The 18,987-nt window shown below is 37.3% G+C and overlaps 1 protein-coding gene and 1 long non-coding RNA gene across 3 annotated transcripts in view; one reads left to right on the top strand and one right to left on the bottom strand.

Moving 5' to 3' along the window:
* LOC113685102 (uncharacterized) overlaps positions 1–18,681 on the bottom strand; it is a 30,867-nt gene extending 12,186 nt beyond the window's left edge. Inside the window, exons 1-25 of one of the 2 annotated variants that reach the window (XM_027202569.2) lie at positions 18,334–18,681; positions 18,079–18,209; positions 17,911–17,956; positions 15,789–15,817; positions 15,000–15,087; positions 14,769–14,851; positions 13,920–14,014; positions 13,334–13,433; positions 12,716–12,778; positions 12,227–12,266; positions 11,778–11,893; positions 10,938–11,034; positions 10,483–10,538; positions 9,998–10,111; positions 9,469–9,528; positions 8,966–9,067; positions 7,993–8,119; positions 7,250–7,356; positions 6,920–7,132; positions 5,349–5,420; positions 4,830–4,881; positions 4,691–4,737; positions 4,045–4,160; positions 3,278–3,348; positions 2,805–2,878 (exon numbers count right to left, since the gene is read on the bottom strand). In XM_027202569.2, the coding sequence (XP_027058370.2) occupies positions 2,805–2,878; positions 3,278–3,348; positions 4,045–4,160; positions 4,691–4,737; positions 4,830–4,881; positions 5,349–5,420; positions 6,920–7,132; positions 7,250–7,356; positions 7,993–8,119; positions 8,966–9,067; positions 9,469–9,528; positions 9,998–10,111; positions 10,483–10,538; positions 10,938–11,034; positions 11,778–11,893; positions 12,227–12,266; positions 12,716–12,778; positions 13,334–13,433; positions 13,920–14,014; positions 14,769–14,851; positions 15,000–15,087; positions 15,789–15,817; positions 17,911–17,956; positions 18,079–18,209; positions 18,334–18,394 (2,160 nt within the window). In that variant the 5' untranslated portion in view covers positions 18,395–18,681. The remainder of the gene's footprint in view (positions 1–2,804; positions 2,879–3,277; positions 3,349–4,044; positions 4,161–4,690; positions 4,738–4,829; positions 4,882–5,348; positions 5,421–6,919; positions 7,133–7,249; positions 7,357–7,992; positions 8,120–8,965; positions 9,068–9,468; positions 9,529–9,997; positions 10,112–10,482; positions 10,539–10,937; positions 11,035–11,777; positions 11,894–12,226; positions 12,267–12,715; positions 12,779–13,333; positions 13,434–13,919; positions 14,015–14,768; positions 14,852–14,999; positions 15,088–15,788; positions 15,818–17,910; positions 17,957–18,078; positions 18,210–18,333) is intronic. The other variant, XM_027202570.2, reaches the window with a different exon arrangement.
* On the top strand, positions 289–2,669 carry LOC149044321 (uncharacterized). The gene is made up of 3 exons (XR_016187446.1): positions 289–386; positions 659–722; positions 2,542–2,669. It is a non-coding gene; the product is annotated as an uncharacterized LOC149044321 (long non-coding RNA).
* Positions 18,682–18,987: the final 306 nt, after the last annotated feature.

Raw genomic sequence — 18,987 nt, 5'->3', positions numbered from 1 at the left:
ATGGCTAGTACCACTGATATTGATACGATCCACGTACGAAGCAACCTTCAAAAATGGTGTACTTGGTGCTATTAACAAGTTTCTATGCAAAACCGATTAAATCTTCGTAATCTAAAACATTTTTTGTATAAGTTTACCATTTCTCAGCTTTGCCACTCATAATAACAATTTTTCTTTCATTGTTTTGTATCAATACGTCTGCATGATTAGCGATACTGTGTAAATACGAAACAGCAATTTCTTTGATTTATTTAGGCTGCGTTCTATTCTTAGCCACCAGTCTAGCAAATTTGACGCAAAAGACGACCACCTACAGAAAAAAATAAAAAAAGAGAGACAAGTTGCCGCACCAACTTCCTTCACGTCTTCTGTGAGATGTGCTGAAGGTAATTGTACTCTACACTAGGCACAGATCAGGCTATCATAAGTAACGCACATGAGCAGATGTACCTTGGGTATTTACCAAAACATTTCACGAATTCAGTTTTAAAACAAACGAGCCCTAACCTACAAACCTTGCATGTAACTTCTTCTCTTCGCGAAAATGACACTGATAGACATCTTTAAACATTCCAAATGCACTCTAAATGCTGAAAAATCTCAAAAATAACTCGTTTCTACTTTTACAAACACTGACGTCAACAATTTGACTTTCCAGTTGTTGCCACACCAGAGAATAAACACAGGCTGGTACTGTGCTGTTACGAATGGGTCTGACTCATGTAAGTTTTATAAATTGCTTGCCTAGTTTTGCTCTTCAGGGAGCCAAAAAAACACTTCCTAAGAAACGACTGTGAGACTACGCCTATTTTTCAAGTTCATCATCAATCTTCCAAGTCTATCAAAATTCTTCATCCTTTGATGCTTTCGTGCATCTTTAGATACAATAGACGCCAGAGATTTCTAGTTGGATCCGAAGGTAATTATTTTCGCCTACAAAGCGACTCAGAGCAAAGTTTGTTAGCATGACGTGGCTAAAATCTCTCCGGCATTTGCGTCAGTTGTTGCCCACTGTCCATCTGGGTTTAAAAATATCCTGTCTTCCCCAAGGGCGTGTAGTGCAATATTAAAAACACGGCCCAAGACACAAAGGGTGTCATCAGCAGATTAAAGTAGCGAGAATAAAAACACGGTAAAAATCCCTTAAATTGTATCTCTCGCACAGTTTGAGATCCATTAAGAAGTCAATATTAACGCGTTTAAAATCATTGCAACGTGGGTGGGAAGCACCAATTTATGACAGCACAAAAATTTTGCGTGTGCAAAACTCCAAAGTAATTTTCAGTACGAGCAACAGAAATTGGATTGGTTGTTTTTCTTGATTTTTTTTCTTCTGTTAACCTAGAACAACTTAGAAAAAAGCGAAGCTAGTTAAGTGGCAAAAATTCCAGTCGATATTTATGGTGACCCGTTGTTTTTGTTACTCGCCAAACGGGCGTAAGTTAAATATTTCCTCGTCTGCTAAATGACGTAGACTAATCCACTGATGGTTTGAGAGACACACATTAGCAAAAATATCAGATTGAAGGTAGTTAATCTTCTTGCTTCCTGAATTATCACAAGAGCGGATATCCTGAAGCACGCGACTGCAATAAAGTGGGCTTAGAGTCCTTCGCCACACGTACGAGGCGGAAATTGTGTTGCTTTGTGTACGCACCCAGTCACGCAATTTTAACTCAGTCTATATCAGCCATATTTCCATTTGAATAAAGCAGCGGTTTCTGTTTACGGACATCCCCTGACGAGAGTATTCAAAGGAACGCCTCGAAACCTTTTAAGGTCCCAAAGAAAAAAGGGTATTGTCTGAACCACACAATGGGACTGACCTCTTGGTGTCTGGGTTTATTTACAAGCGGCTTCAAAAAGACTTTGAAACACTCTTTTGTGTGGCTTCTATTCTTTCACGTAACCATCTATTAATAAACAATGCACAACGACGGACAGCTTGCAAACGGAAGCAACTCCGAAAAAATAAAACGAAAATAAAACAAGGAAATACAGTGAAAGTACATAAATTTTGACGCCTGAGCTTTGCAAAAATAATTTATAGCTGGCTGGTCGCATTTTCCTTAATACAATTTTAGATTTACGCATTTCTCCAAGTGACTATAAACTTGTTAAAGGAGAATTCAGAAGCGTATTATGTCCTCAAACCTGGTTAGATAAGGACGCCATTACGAATTCACATGATGGCGAATTTCTTGACTATCATTTGGCTTATTGTGAAAGTAAAACGGTGAAGAGGCATTTTAAAGTGGAGGCATTCATTACTAGAGGGACTTGTAGCCCAAACGATTGAAAAATCCGGCAAACACCCGCAAGAGACCCGAAATTACCGTCACTTTCTCTTCAAAAGGAGAGGAAGCCTGTGTGACTTTTCAGTCATCTTGCTGAAACTGTTTACCTAACGCATTATATCACTGGAAAGGTTTTCTTTTCCTTTCTTTTAATCGGATTTTCTTGATCAGCAAATTAGTGTGAATATTCCTATTTAACAGAGATCAAAACATTCCTTCTCTGAAGCTAATTGTCATATTTCAGTAAGCCGAACGGAAAATGTCACCCGGCAGATGGAAGCGGAAAAAAGAGCGGGAAAAAGAACGCAAAGCGCGGGAAAAAGAACGCAAAGCGTGGGAAACCGACCGTCATGCAAGCGTGGGATGTCGAAGGACGTTAAAAAGGAGTGGAAAATCCTTGAAAAGGAGCGGAGACTGGAAGAGCTGATACTGCTGATGTAGCCGAGGAGTTTCAATCGTCTTATGATTTTAATGTTAAGCTACTTATATACAGTACAAAGGACCTACCTGTTCGCGTCGGTGTTGTAGTTCTAACAACTCTTCTAAATTTAAGTGAACCTCGCAACTCGCACTCGAGTCACCTACAAAAAGAAAACAAAACAGTCAGAAATGACGTGAAATACTACAGTCAAAGTACAGCTGACTGGTACAGGTAAAGTGCTATTCAAATCACTGAGTACCGTAAGAAGATCCGGTATTCAATTAGTTTTGGTTTACTTCACTCTTTGATTGGTTAAAAAAAACTCGCGCCATGTCAACTTCTCGACCAATCAGATGCAGAACTAAGACCAATCGCAACTTGGTCATTCACCCGCGTTTTCCCGCGCTTTAGCCAGTTAGTTGGAGTACTTAGAGTTCTCACTGACTCTCTGTGACATTGTCCGTGACTTCGACAGACCATTGTGACAACTTTGAAAAACGAAATACGCTATGGAGAGGCCTAAAAAAAGAGCAATCACTAGAGTGATATTTTGCATCACCTGTATTGTGAAGGCACACTTGGTAAACACCAGGCTGCGACGAAGTGATACGAACTACTAATTCCGATTTTCTGTTCAAAGGAAAAGAATTTGTAATGATTATCAAATCAATAAATAGAGGCAAAAAGCAAACAAGATAATGAATACATAAATAATACCCATTCGATGATTACACCCTTTCACTCCCAGGATCGGGAAGGTACATGTACTTCTCGTGACTAAATGTAATTCTGAGTTAGCTTAGCCTAAACATTTAGTGTCCTATCACGACAAACACCCAATTTAAAATTTTCAAAACTAATCTCTAAGCCACCTGCTTTACAAAACACAGCGAGTCAAACGTCGCACATGTTTTCGAATGTTTACGAAGCCTGACTTTGTCAGCTTTCAGCCAAATTGTCGCACAGGACTTAAAGTCAACACAAACTTGAAGATCACCGTTTTTTAAAATAGTGTAGTTTTCTTTTGGCAGAGCTAAAATAAGAACTTATTTGATAGTAGGTATTCTGTTTATCTGAGATATAAAGAATACCTACAATCCAATTAGTTAGGTGCTCAAAAAGTCTACTATTTCTTTCCCTTTCACAGATTTCCGGGAAGGTTTCATTTTAGCAAGAATCTTGCGCGATACCGGTTGTTCCTTTGTATTTCTTGTCATACCTTCCGCGAGAAATTGGTGCGCAGCCAGCCAAAATTGATCCATTTGCGCATGCCTAACGTATGACGGCCGTGCATCATTAAATTATATCAACGTCAATGAACCGTACCTCTTATCGAGAAATTTTTGACCTTCTACAGCCACTCCTTCCTTTTCTAGCTGACTGTAACTGAAGCTAACAGGAGCGTTACCACTTTCCGAGGCATACCCATAATTCACCTCTCTCTAGAATACATAAGACACACAGCAAAAATGCAGCTTCAATTTATCTACCAAGATGTCGTCGTCTTCTTGCTAAAACCATTGCAGGACAAAGAAGTTATGCCTATCGTACTAAGCTCGCAAAATAACTTAACTATCTACTGTCAGAGTATTCCACAGTAGCATTTCTATGAAAGCCGCAATGGTGCGCGACTTGCAATAACAGTCCATAAGTGCTTTCACATGCTACTGGTTTATGATGCCGCGCCACGTGGCTAAAAATTTGGATCAATGTCAGCAGCTAAGCAACAGCGCACTTGCCCTTCCCTTACCCAACAACAGTCGACTGATAACAAGGTAGGGTTAATGTTGGTTTTGAGGAGGGGTATTATAAACAAACTTTGCTGAGGAAGTCATAACAAGTGACCATACGATGCGCTTGGAAGCAATACAATAAATTTTTGTCGTTTTTCGAGCTACAAGTTTCTAACAATTTATGAAACTTTGATTTGTTTACGAAGGAGAGACGGAGGATATAAAATGACCGCAGTTACCTTTGATGAACCCGTGACCGCCTTGGCTCTTACTGTAGCCAAATATTCTGCAACCCAAAAACAAAAAGAGAAAGAGAGAGAGACGTGCCTTTAATTTTAAACAGAAAATTTCAGATTTCATATTTGAAAGAAAACAAACCTTTGTAAACACTCAATTGATCCTTCAGATAAGACTCTTGCTGGAGGAGAGTCTGAAAAGTGAATCATTTTGGTGAAGTTAGTGTCGCCTTTTTTCCAAAAAGGGTTGAACAATTAAAACTAAAAAAAAAAAATCCACACCCAAACAGAAATAACCCAGCAAAGGGTCATCAAAACCGATCACGGTTTTGCGGCTCGCGGAAGACATGCTACTTAATATTGTAGAGCAAATGCAAGAGCATCTTTCTTATACGTTCTCCTGCTTTTACGTGTCTTGTGACTTTATCCTTTTCACTTCCAAGACCTCAATAATAACTCTCCCTATATTCTTCCATATAATTCTCAAGATGTAAGCTCGGAGAATTTGGTATTGGATCAATTAATAATCCTGTTATTAATAATTTTTATTCGTTCTCCTCACTTGCCTAGTTGATTATGTATTGATATTGTAAGGAGAAATTTTGTCTTGGTCACAGTTATGTGAGTTAAAGGGTTAATCATACCAAGTAAGAGAACTTACCCCGTATACTTCTCTTAGACTGTTGACTTTGGGCTTCAGTCTAAAATACCTCAACACCTTGTGCTGGACCTCCTGCAACAGAAAAAGAATTCGAGTTGACCATTCGCTTAGCACACTGCAGTTTTTTCGTCCAATTGGAATCGCTTTTAATAGGTAACTGTAACAAGTCACTTGTTCCGCAAAAACACTTAAGCCTAATGGAACAGTGTTAATCGAGTTTCGAAAAACCAAAACTAAAGAAATCTCAGTGACCAATCAGAACACAGATTCGCATTATCATTTGCCAATGAGAACTCAAAGTGCAAGCACGCAAACCGCCACCGTTTTTATTTTTGCATCTGATTGGTTTAGACGATGGCGAAAAATATCTGGACCAAACAGAGCAAAGGTTTTCATTATCATTGGCCAATGAGAACTCAAAGTGCTAGCAAGCAAAACGCCACAGTTTTTATTTTTGCATCTTAGTGGTTAAAAAGATGGCGCGAAATATCTGAACCAATCAGAACAAAGCTTTTCATTATCATTAGCCACTGAGAACGCAAAGTGCAAGCAAGCAAACTGCTTAGAGTACGAGGAAACACCACAGTTTTTATTATTGCATCTGATAGGTTAAAACGATGGCGCGAAATATCTGGACCAATCAGAACAAATGTTTTCACTATGATTAGCCAACGAGAACGCAAAGTGCAAGCAAGTAAACTACTTGAAGCAGGAGAAAACGCCACAGATCTGATTGGTTAAACGATGGCGCGAATATCTGGACCAGTCACAGAGAATAGCTTAATAAAGCCTACGCCATCTAGGATTACTTTGGACACTCCATTGAAAATTGTTCTAAAGCGTTACTTATCCATTGTAGCTGTTCTGGCTCATCTCTTTCGTGGATTAAAATCCTCCAAGTCATTTCCCATTGCTTCATATTATAATAACCAATTGGAGACTTAGGAAACTAAAAATCTCACACTGGTTCAGTTTGATATGTTTTAAACCAAGCACATAATTTAAACGAGACCTGGCTACACAAGCCATTACCTTAATTATTGCTACTCGCCCAGTCCTATATCCAACAAACAATCCATCTATTACAGGGCGTGAAATTGCGCCTAATACAGGCGCCAATGCGCCTAAATTATTCACTTTGGCGACCAAATCCTGAAAGTTAGTCGCCAAATTGGCGACTAGAACGTTTCATCATAACCTTACCAAGAGATATAGTGAACTAAAAAGATTTGCAAAGATAAATCCAAGGCAAACTTCCTCGTTAAGTTTGTTTCCAAAACGTAGCACATGCATCTCGATCGATAACTAGACGCCATCTTGGATTTAGATGAACCTGAACGTTGTATATCATCTATCCTAGTGTCCACTTTGTAGCACGTTAAAGATCTTTTCCCTAACTTAATTTTGGAGGGTCTATCTAGAACGCTGACAGCGTAAAAAAAGATTTTGTTTGTCTTTGAAAATGGCGACCAACTTTTTTGAATTGGCTACCACTTTGAAGAATTTAGGAGCCAAGTGGCTATCAGAAAAAAAAGTTAATTTCACGCCCTGTCTAATAATTTGAAACAAACCTGCTTCACTTCCTGTAGGAAATCTGGATCTTTAATGAGCTTGTCGCTTTCTTCACGATACTGTTTGTATGTCTGCAATATGCAATCAGCGAGTTTGGCTGCCTGTTCTCTCCTGAATCGCGATTCACTGGTTTCTCCTTCAGAGGGAGCAACACTAGACTTAGCTAGCTTGAGGGCACTGACCAGGGATCTTTCTTCCATAAATTTCACATCCTGCAACAGTGAAAATGAAAGATTAGATCCGGCCTAAATAGCAAGCCCACCACAAACGGAACAAAAGTGGGATGCCCGTGGAAAGCTGGCATTTTTTAAAAACTGAAGCCCACTTACCAGAGAAAAAAGTTTCACACTGAGTGTTTTTAACTCTTCTTTCGTGGATCTCTCTTCGATTGGAGGTTTAATTGGAACCAACATTTCGAAAGATTCACTTCTAAGAACTGAAAAAAAAAAAAGGAAAAAACCAAAAAAACCAAAAAAAATAAACAACCGAACAAAATTGTTGAATTAACATGTTCAACTATTATCTTAAGCGAAGGACAGCAAAAACAAGAGAGCGCAAAAAAAGAAAGATAAAAACTTAAGGAAATAAGATCAAGGCCCACAACGTTAAAAAAAGCTGAGTTTTTTTCATCAAAATTGCAGTTGGGATAACATTAAAGGCATCTAAATGTTATCACCACCTGCCATATCTCTGGTTAGCAAAAGTAAAGAGGTAAAGTCTGTACCAGAGCCAAATGGCCTGCCCACCCAGCCGGAGCTTATTCTAGATTCCTAGCACGAAGCAATGAGGAGTATCAATACTCCCCCCTGGACGGAATGCTGGATGCTAGTCCACGGCAACGTTACCGGCCAACATTTCATCAGGGCTCCCCAACAATTCGCCGGTGCCCATTGATACTCGTGGGTGGGGAGAGCCACTTTAACAGTAAGTCAATAAACTTAAACAAACTGGGTATTCAATGGGTCAATTTGACAATAAATGATATTTTGGTAACGAAAAAATTACTAAAGCGCGAACTGCTGCAATACGTGGAAATAAGCCCCCGACCCACCCAACCCACAGTGCAACATACCTTTGCTGTGATCCCACCTGTTAGTGAGAGTCAAGCAAATTGTAGCATTCATACTGTAACTCAACTGTTTTCCAGGGGGTCCTAACTCATCTAAAATTATGTGCAGTGGATCATCTTCAGTTAAGGCCTGGACAGATAAAAAATTGTCTGTTAGGGGTCTGTGTGAGATAATGTTAAGTGCTCCCCTACAGCTGATGAATCTTAGGCATTGGAACTAAAATTTTCCTTGTTGGTCATTTTCCCATCCGGTCAATTTTTTTCATCTTTGGCCATTCTTGTTCCTTTTTTTGTTTATAATAGTTTCTTTGGTGTTTTCTATCTTACCAAACTACAGCGAAGTTTTCGATTGACTACCGAAGCTGATCCTCGACGATCCTCGATCCTTGCTTTGGTTTTGCTTTACTTCGCCCTGTGATTGGTCAGTTTGATTCATTCAACCAATCAAATGCAAAACTAAAACAATCCTAACTTGGTCACAAGCGTTTTCCCGCGCTTCAAGCAGGTTGCCTGTTTTCACTTTGAGTTTTTATTGGCTGATGGTGATGTTCATCTTCGCTCTGATTTGTAGTTGCGATTAATCTGGTTTTGTTTTTTGACACTTAATTGAAAATTGTCTTTCTTTTTTGGGAGTCACTTACAATCTTAAGCCATCCTTACCAAACTTTAACTTTTTCCCGTCTCTCTACAGTTTTTCAACTTTGGCCGAGTACCAATTACGAATTGTTTCCGTAATAATTATTATGCATCTAATAAAGGAGAAAGGACTATCATTCGTCTGTTCGTTCTTATCTATTTATCTATGTAGTTACAGTTTTCTTGTTTGAAATTTTATGAAAGTTTAAAGAAAACGTTTGTCCTTGAATTTTTCACGATGCTAAATGTCAAAATGACACGAGGGGGATATAGAAAAAATAACAACAGCTCCATGCTTACCACTGTCATGAAGTATCACGTAATGATAAAGCAAACTCACCAGCTCCTCTTTATGCTTGAGAATTAGTTCATGAATTCTATACATTTCGTTTGGGGTGATTCTAATTTTAATGTCCTTTGACAGCGATAAATATTGTTCAATCTGAAAAAGGAGAAAAAAAGACTGAAATCAAATTCAGATGTGACAATCGAATTTTGCATGATATTCGGTTTTCATAACTGATAACTATAGTGCAAAGTATACATAGCTGGCTGTTTGGTATCATCAACCGAGTTTATAACGTAAATTGGCCGCCGTAAGGAGTTTCAATGCTGACGTTTCTGCTCCGTGAGCTATGGAGTGCATAGTTGGTCGTTTTTTACATTATGTGTTTGTGATAATCCAAGGTTGTTAGTATGTTGGACAAAATGAAGAAAGTTTGTAGCACGACATAACGCCAAGACTGCCACATTAGGTGGATGCAAGTTTTAACCGTTCTTGTCATTTCATAACATATGAGGATACAATAAATGTATTATGCAATACAAACACGCAGTCCTTACCTCTAAGGTTTCATAGAAATCTGTTATCTCATTGAATTTAAATAATTTCATCAAAAAATCCTGAAATTAAAATGACAGTTTTCATTGTCATTTCATATACGGCAGTTTTGAAAATACCTTCAGAGAACTGAGAGTAACAATTGCAATTAACTGACTAACATAACTAAGTCATAACTAACTGTTTCCGGAAACGAAGGAGAAAAAACAAACTACCAGACAAATAAATGAAAGACGAAGAAAAAAACCACGAATAAATAACAACAATAATAATAAAATCAATCTGCTCTGACTCGTTCCAAAGAGTACTTTGACTACATACATCAAAGGACAAATTCTTGCCTTCCTCTCCTTATCAAACTTCCATGTTTTCAAAACTCATTTATTAAAGATAGGAAAATGTGTCCAAAAAGAGAAGATGGTATGGTTTCGATTGAGATTAAAAAAAAATCTTAGTCTCCCAAAAGCTGAAGAATTTGGAGACATTAAGCGCGGTAATGTTTCCTTCTAACTGCAAGCAAGGGGACCATACCTGTACATCGTCAACATGTTCCGTAGCAAATGACTGTAAAGGTTGCATATATTCCTCTTTGAAATGATTCTTCACGGCATGAGGGTTAGCCATGCTTTGTAATAGTTTTGCAATCTGCAGACCAATGTAGAAAGTCAGCTTTGGTCAATTTTGGCTTGATTGCTGGGAAACCAAGCAATGAACAGTAACAGTTTCTAATACTGATGTTTCAGGCGTTAGCTCTGCGTCAGACCAAATAGAGGAATTCTGGGTGGTGTGTGGTTTAAATACAGAAAGATGGAGCCAGGAAATTGGTGGGAACATAGTCAAAAGCGTTCGTTGGTACCGTAGGAATCAAGAGATACACTTTTGTTCTAGAGTTTTGCGGGTTTCCTAACTGCCTAGACGTAGTACCTCTGACAAGTAAATCTTTTATCATGTTTTATAACACTGCTGTTAATTAAGATTCATCCCTTAGAGATGATACAGACTCTAAGATTACGTACCAAGGTTAGATTTCTTCGTGCACACTGACTTGCAGGTTTATTGACAAGCATGTAAGCTGAAAACACATATTATAAATATGTCAGGAGATACATGATCATCAGACAATGAAAATATGTAAGAAAAAGGCAAGATTGAGGAAAAGGTTAAGTTAACAAGTAATGTTGGAAGACATTGAGTAAAATTAATTTATTTCCGTAACAACTTTTTAAAAGTCCTTTCAATCAATCTCATTATTACTAGCCTACATAACAGACGCATTTTTCTGGCGTTTTCCAATCGAACGGAGGCAAGCTAGCGCGAAGTGCGAGTCACGCGCGTAAGGAGTAACGCAAAAAAAGTACGAGTTGTGTTGTGTATACGCTGTTGTTGTTTTTAATCCTCTAGAGTTTCGTTTTCATTTCCACTGTGCTCGAGAAATACATGCAGAGTAAATCAGGATTTCTTATACAAATACCATTTGGTGTTACTATTGCTGGATTCAAGAACCTCAACAGGAAAAATCCGCCAATAAGAGAGGCAATATTAGTGTCTGATACATTTGGATACTTCTCCTATAAGGAAGCAAAAAGAAAAAACAAAGAAAGAAACAATTAGTGCATACATTTGACCCAAATGAAGAGCCCATTTTAGAGCAATTATCACTAGTACAGGATTGCTTTGGACTGGCTTTTCTTCGTCATGTAATGGGTCCAGAAAACTCGTGCCACTCTCTCAATCAATCAGATTCAGAATTAAAACCTATCGCGACTTTGTCGGTCCCGTTTTCCCGCGTTTTAAGCTGTTTCGTTTTTACTTCAAGTTCTCATTGGCTCCTGGTCATAGTTTCCTTGCTATGATTGGCTCTTTGTGAGTGCTCTGGTTTGGGTTTTACGACACGATCAAAAAGCGCTCAAAGACCAATTGAGTATTTAAAGTTATCCGATATCGAACTTGGTTTTAATTTGCCTTACTTTGCTCTGAAATTGGCCTTGAAAAGTTAAGTCACCTTGGAACTATTTCCAATTGTCGAAAGTAGTTCAAGGTTGCTTTGGTTTGGCTTTTCCAACCTGGTGCAGGAAACTTAGGAAACCTGATCCACACTCTCGTCCACTCACACTCTTAACTAAAAAAAGCTGCAGTTTTTTCGCTTGTAATTTCCTACACCTCCAGTAGTTTGCCTGTTTTCACTTTGCATTCTTACTGACTCCTTGTGTTATTTTCTATTGCTCTGACTAGCTGTTGTGATTACCCTGGTGTTGACCTTATCAAAGGTAATCCAAAAGAAAAGCAATCTGACACGGAAATCCTTACTTACTTTAACAAGGTACACAATAGTGCTACACAGCCATCTTATTCCATAAGGAACTGTGTGAAGCGATCCTGTGATGGCAGAGACAAATTGCGATGCCACTGTTTTCAGCGAACGACTGCTTGGATAACGTCAAGGAAAAGTTTCTTCTGCAAAGATGAATCATGGTACATTTGCTTGCCTAATATTTTTTAAGGCCTTTCTTTTATTTGCAACTATTTCACTAGTTAATTTAACTACAATGAGTTTTCTCTCTTTTGCATTTTTTTTAAATTGCTCGTCTTAAAGTTACTTTTGTTGATGCCATCCAATTCTAAAGGCTTGTATAGAATATCATTAAATTTAACTGTCCAAATTTCTTCAAAAAGTTACACTCTATTATTCTTCTACAACAATCACCACACCGCTTGTAAAACCGTTGTTTTTTTTATAAATCACAATGAGAAAAAGGATATGTTCTTGTATAACCTCTTGCACTCTTGGGTCATCCAAGGCCTGAAGATTTGAATACATAAATGGGATTAAAATGAGTTGAGAATTGGCTTTGTTGCTGTTTTCACAGCATTCTATATTATCTTGTTTTTACAGAGAGGTAATAACAAAGGGACAAATATACCTCCCAGATAGTATAACAGGAAAAAACAGGTTTTTTGGGGGGAATTGTTCCTCTCAGTTACCATGTAAAAGACTGCTGCTGAACGAGATATGCTCTTTCTTCCATGGGGAGGGGAGGGGATGCGGTTATTGTCGAGAGATTTACTTTGATGGGAGGGGGTAACTTTTGAGTGAAACATTTAATTCTGACTTAAAACCACTACTCTTTACTCGTGTCTTCAAAATCAAGGTAAAAAAATAGTAAAAAAACATCAACAAATCTGTACATGAAGCTATTTGACTAAATTGTTCAAACTAAATAAACAAATTCAAATAAATATTTAGCATACCCGTTCCATGGTCAATTGTCCAAAAGACAAATTCACAGGAGACCCATAAATTTCAACATAAACCTGAAACAGAGGGATAGTCCTTTGAGACCTGAATTCAGTGTATCTGTTGGAAGCTACATGCATCCAGTTTCTTGCACTACCAAGTAATACAATATGACATTACATTTTCTACCAGATAGAATGTTGGCCAACCAAAGCAATGAAAGTTTGATCATAATAATCAGAGTAAGGTTAACCTTGTCCAAGAAAAATAACTATGTGGTCCCCACAATGTGGCAAGACACTCAATAACAGGTTGCCATTTCATAGACAACTCCCATTTGACAGTTGGTGAAACATGGGGAGATTATTTTCAACATATTTGTTACAGAAGTAGAATTTGCTCTTGGAAACAATTACACACATTCAAATCAGTTTGATTTTCTTCCATGATTGTTGCAAAAAATTGAGAAGCATCATCTAATATTTTGGAACAGTGCAATAGAAACTGCTTGTCATGGCAACTTCTGGCCTGCACTCTGCTCTTAACACTGGGTTTAACTGTAACTGTGTAATGAGATGTCTATTGCTAATTGGTTTTTTTTTTTCAGTTCAACTAAGGTTACAAGCCCAAACCTTTAGAGGGTTTATTTCAAGTTGCAAATGGTCCTGATCAACAACATGTCTGACAAGAGCTCCTAGAGTTGACTTCAGATATTCCTGCCCCGGGCCTCTCCTACAAAAAGAAAAAAAAATTTCAAAAAGTATCTACACAGTATTGTGCAAGAGTAATGCAAATGAAAATTGCCAAATTTTGTTTATTGTTTTTTTGAAGTTTCATGTGGAAGTTTGTGGGAAGATTCTCACCTGCACTTAACACCATTTTGCCACAAAGAGTGATATTTCTTCAAATTTTTGGTAACAAACAAAAGTTCACCATAAAAAGCTTGGGAAAGAAAAAACAATTCTCCATGCCACATGCTCAATCTACCTCTCATATAATGAGCATGAAACAAGAGATTACAAATGTAATCTCTTGGCATGGCTGTCATCTATGTAATGACACTTAATTCTCCTTATGATTTAGAGAAGATGAACTTGTTTGAAAGTTTAACAAAATACAATTAAACAATTACAATTATACTTGTGATAATCATTATCAAAATTCATTTATCTTTGTTTGATATTCAGTTACAGCATGATTTATGTAGAGGCTATGCACCTTGTATATGTTGTCATCATTCGCGTGATAGCTGTGTTAGCCCGGAGAAGACTGTTAAATGTCTCAGATTCATTTACTTCATACTTCAGAGCAAGCTTAAGGAGAAGAACAGATCTTATTTTATCTCTCAGTTTGTACATGTCCTATGATTGGTCAATTAAGCTGGCCGCATTTCATTCTGTGACCTGCTAAATTCAAAAGTTTGTTTGAATTGAAATCTTCCACTCCGTTTTAAACCCAGATAAATAATAAATGTATTTAACTTGGTCCTGCAAGTTACAGAACCCAGTTTTTTAAATCAGAGTGAAAAAAAATTTGATGTGTAACTTGCAGTAAAGACCTAAAACTCAATGATTTTCTCAAGATAAATGTTACTCTAATTGTGCTAACCCTTTCATTCCTGGGAGTGACAAGCATCTAATTTCTCTTCATAGTAACACCCCTTATTTTACACAATAAAGTCACGCAATTCACCCTTTGACCCCTGAGAGTGACCAGCATCTAATTTCTCCTTACAGTATCACCCCTGAATCACACATCAGGGTCCCAAGAATAAAGGAAATGATCACCAACTAAAGAAGCTCTTGTTTTTGAAACAAATTCTCTTTTTCGGCACCCTAGGAAACGTACAGAGAACAGTATGGAGAATATGTATGGTGATGTTAGGGTGTAAAGGGTTAAAGGAAATGACCACCCACTAAAGGAACTTTTGATTGTTAGAAAAATTCTCCTCATCAGCACTTAAGGAAATGTGTAGAGAACTGTATGGAGAATATGCATCATGATGTTCGGATGTAAAAAGTTAATGAGAGGTTTGTACCTCACCATGTGCACAGCAAAGACACTTACCTGGAACATAGTAAGTAACAGATATTCCTCGCGAAGCTCATACTGATTGCCATACAGTGAGAACAAGACAGGCTGTAAAAGGTCTAAAAGAAAAAGCAAACACTAAGATAACTTAGAAATTTTGTTGGTTATACACTGGTTGCCTAATTGTCTACAAATCCATTAGGGCACAGCTTCATGTCTCTTTGCATGAAACAACAATTTCCAGCGGTTTGATTTTCTAGTGCTTACCATCAATCTCATCAAGTGAAACAATTCTTGTAAGCTGTGCTAGATAGGAAGCTTCTGTTTGAAGAAGGAAAAACAGATTGCCATATTTCTGTGTAAAGAAAAAGAGGAAAAATATTCCTCATTTAAATATTATATTTTTTCACCATACAGTGTCCCTTGAAAAGAATCAGGATAAATAATAGCAATAATTTTCTAACCAAGCTGAAAAATACAACCACTATATTGTTTTCTTGGTTTTACATTGTTCAGAATGGATTGGACTAAAATGGTTTAACCTGATTAAGAAGAGCATTGGGAAAATTTAACCCTTTAACACCCAAGATCTCATTAGTAATTCTCCTTACTGTCTGCCGTACAGTTCTTGAAATGTTAGTTTTAGAATTTGGTATTGGATCAACTTATAATCCCCTAATTTATATTTTTCTTTATTCTCATCACTTATCTGGTTGTTACTGTATTGATTCTGTAAGGAGAAATTATGTCTTGGTCGCTCATGGGAGTTTAAGGGTTAAGGTTCAAAAAGGAAATGTCAATAATGGCACAAATTAAATTTTTTTTAAATTAGCACTATTATCCCTAATTGTATTTAATTTAATTTCGTGCCCCAGGTATGCAGACCAAAAAAAACCTAATCAATCTACATTTAGCAAAGGATTACAATCAGCCTGTCAACTACGATTAAATTGAAGAGAAACTGTTCCATCACCCCAACTCTCAGCTTATTACTAAACACAACAACAAAATTCTTCTCTGTGGCCTAAAGTGAACTTCTCTGAATCAATCACATACCTGCTGTTGTGTTTCACTATCTATTTTTTCTGCAAGAAAAGCAAACCATTAGCATAAGAGATACTATAATCTAAATAACCCCTTCAAATTGCATAAGTGATAAACATGTAACTTCTCCTTAAAATATCAATACATCATCCAGAAAACTGACCATGAGAATACACAAACTTATTGGGTAGAAGTCATCTTGATCTAAAACCAAATTCTGGTAACTGATTTACAAGGAAATGTATAGTTACAAGAGTGGAAAATTAACAATCAGATCTTAGATGTTAAGGGATAATGAAAATGGCACCAGCAAAAATGAAAATCCTGTTATAAATGACAAAATCACTATTTATAAATATCATTACATGAGGGAATGAGGAAATAAACCCTTAAATGATTGTTCCCTCAAACAGACCTTTAGAGGTTTGGTCTATCAGCACTAACAGGCAAAAGTAGGATTGTCACAACAAAATCAAAGGACAAATTTTGTCTTAAAAATTTTTTGTCTCCTCTGTTACATCCGCATTAAAAATTTCAAAGCAGTCAAATTCAGCAAGCACCTGATCTGCTCAATATATACCTGCAAAGAATTTTGTTGGTTTTGCATCTGAAGATATTTCCGCTTCAGCCAAAATTTGTCAAGTGTTGGTGACAACAGAAAATTTGTTGATTAAATGAAAAACCTTTTTTCTAGTGTGTATAGGCCCTTGGCCTTTTATTCTGAATTCTTTGACTACTTTATAACAATCTTTTCTTTGTGAAAAAGTCACGTACCTTTCTGAGAAAAGCATGAGTACTTGCTGTGAAAAAATGATCTTGTGCAAGCTTACTTTGGCAAAGTCACAAAACTCTTAAACAGCTTAATTATGGGTGTAAAAACAGCATAAGTTTCAAAGCAGGAAGTTGTACTTCGAAGTCGTGCCAAAACTATCCTGCCACTGTGACCTCTGATCTCTTCCGAAACACAACTTTTCAGTTTGCTTTTTGCATCGCAAATTAACCAACTTACAAAGTATACATACAATTATAAAATGATCTAATTATATTTTTTCCTTTCTTAAAGTTGAGACCCAGTTACCAGTCACCTTTTTTAAACAGTTGATCACAGGGAAGTTTTAGAAAAATAAAAATTATTTCTCTAAAAAACGTTAAGACGTTAAGAACAATGATTCCTTTTGTCCGCATGTATTCTTTCATAGTCGGTTGTCAGAATCATCCAGAAACTTATTGGTTTTTGAGCATTTCTTTTTTCCTATCACCTGTCTGCTGAATGTTTTAACGATAACGTAAGGAAAAATAACAAATCAGTCACATCTGGCCATGAAAACGTTTCAGAGCTTGGATAATATTAACATAACAATAAGAGAATAACGCTTTCTTTTCAAGCCTGTAGCTGTTGCATTATAAATTGTTGCATCCGGTGCCAAAACATGAACAACACAACGAAACATTCTAATCCCATGCACAAAGGAACAGCGATTCAGTATTCGAAAACCTAGAGTAGGGCTACTCTTGCACCGTTTACCCTGCCAGACTACACACACGTCAAGCGGTGGTTTATCTGTTAGCTGTTAAAACCTCCTGTTATTAACGCAAGCACTTCGGCTGTTTCCACGTGTATCAAATGAAAAAAATTGTTATGATTCTATCGAGTCACACACGAAAAACGAAAACCATACAAATGAAAACAATACAAGGCCATCTTCCAGAAAAAAAAAAATAATAAAAAAAAAACCTACTTAAAAATGCATGATAGCATAGAGCTGAATTAACTCTAGCTGAAAAACGCATTGTAAAATGGAGCTTAAAAAGTGAAATTAACTTGAATTTTGTGTCGTTTTTACGTTCCTGTTTCGTGGTGCGCAAAAAGGAAATAGAATACATTCTTACTCCTGGAAAATGATAACGGATTTGCAACATGTCCTCGAAATTTTAATCCTTTAATTTCTTACGGCTCAGCAGCTTGTGCAAGAAGGCATGACACAAGTCACGAATAAGTTTCTGACTGACAAAGCAATGGACTCGAATTTTCATTTCGAGTCACGCGCGCTTATTATAAGTTCGATTAAACTAAAGGTGTTCTAATAAATATAGTATTAACATGTACAGTTGTGGTATAATATCAACAACCTACCGCACTTCGAGCTCCTCTCTCCTTCAACAAAATAATCAGTCAATTCCTAAAAAAATCACCGGGAGAAAGAGAGAGTACAAGTAAGCTCATTAGAGAAGTCAACGGTGGCTTACATACGGCAGCTGACTGCCAAATGTTCCTTATGACTAGTTAATTACGACGACTCACTTCTATCCCTTTTTTGTGGTTGATGAGAAGTCCAATACGTTGATCGAAGAAGCGAACCTCTTTTTCCAGTTCATAGTTTGTCCTGCTTAAATCTGAAATCTTATCCTTCAATACTTGTATCTGCCTGTGGACTAAATTGAGAAATTAAACTACATTTTGTTCACGTGCAACAGCGGCTATCAGCTGGAGAGTCCAAAAGCGATAAGCGCAAAGACCACACAAGAAAACGTGTTGAACAAAACATTGTGTCCATACTTGAATTATGCTGAAGCTTCTCCGTTTCCAACCGGGGTGATAAATTGTCTAAAGCAGCCATAACTCGTAAGTAAAACTAACTGGTATCGGGAAAATCTTGGTTTCGATGATGCCGTCCCCACGCAGACGAATAAGCGAGAAGGTCGGCGCGGAAAAACGACCTTGGATTACCACGCATTATTGAGAGCTGTTGCAACACTGCTATGGTATTTTATAGACGACATAACATCAAGACCGTTTCCTGTAGGAAAATATTTAGAGGATATTGTCGTGACCTTCAATCCGTGCAACGATCTCGCATATTCATTCGACAAGAACCTCGCATGGTTTTCTTCTGTTTTTACATGTGATCCAACGTCGAACTGTGATTGGCTGATATTCGTTTTGTTTGACAGCCCTTTCTTTTTCAGATCTCGTGGCGCGAGGGTGGGAAACGGAAATTCCGACATACTTTGAGAACATTCACATGAAGATAAATTTTTATTGTAGCTTCAGCTATCTTCAAAACGAAAAGAAAAGTTTGTTGGAAAACAAAGCATTTTGGTTTCAATAACATCACCATTTATACAAAAACAAAACTAAGAGCTGAAGGCCATTTTCTCCTTTTATTCAAGTATTTTACAGATCTTGATATGTAAATATACACTCAAATTC

The sequence above is a fragment of the Pocillopora damicornis genome, chromosome 6 (assembly GCF_964200805.1).
Source record: "Pocillopora damicornis chromosome 6, jaPocDami1.2, whole genome shotgun sequence".
In the NCBI taxonomy this organism is placed as follows: domain Eukaryota; kingdom Metazoa; phylum Cnidaria; class Anthozoa; order Scleractinia; family Pocilloporidae; genus Pocillopora; species Pocillopora damicornis.
Note: the sequence above shows the minus strand (reverse complement) of the source record. Positions and strands in the feature narration are given on the sequence as shown.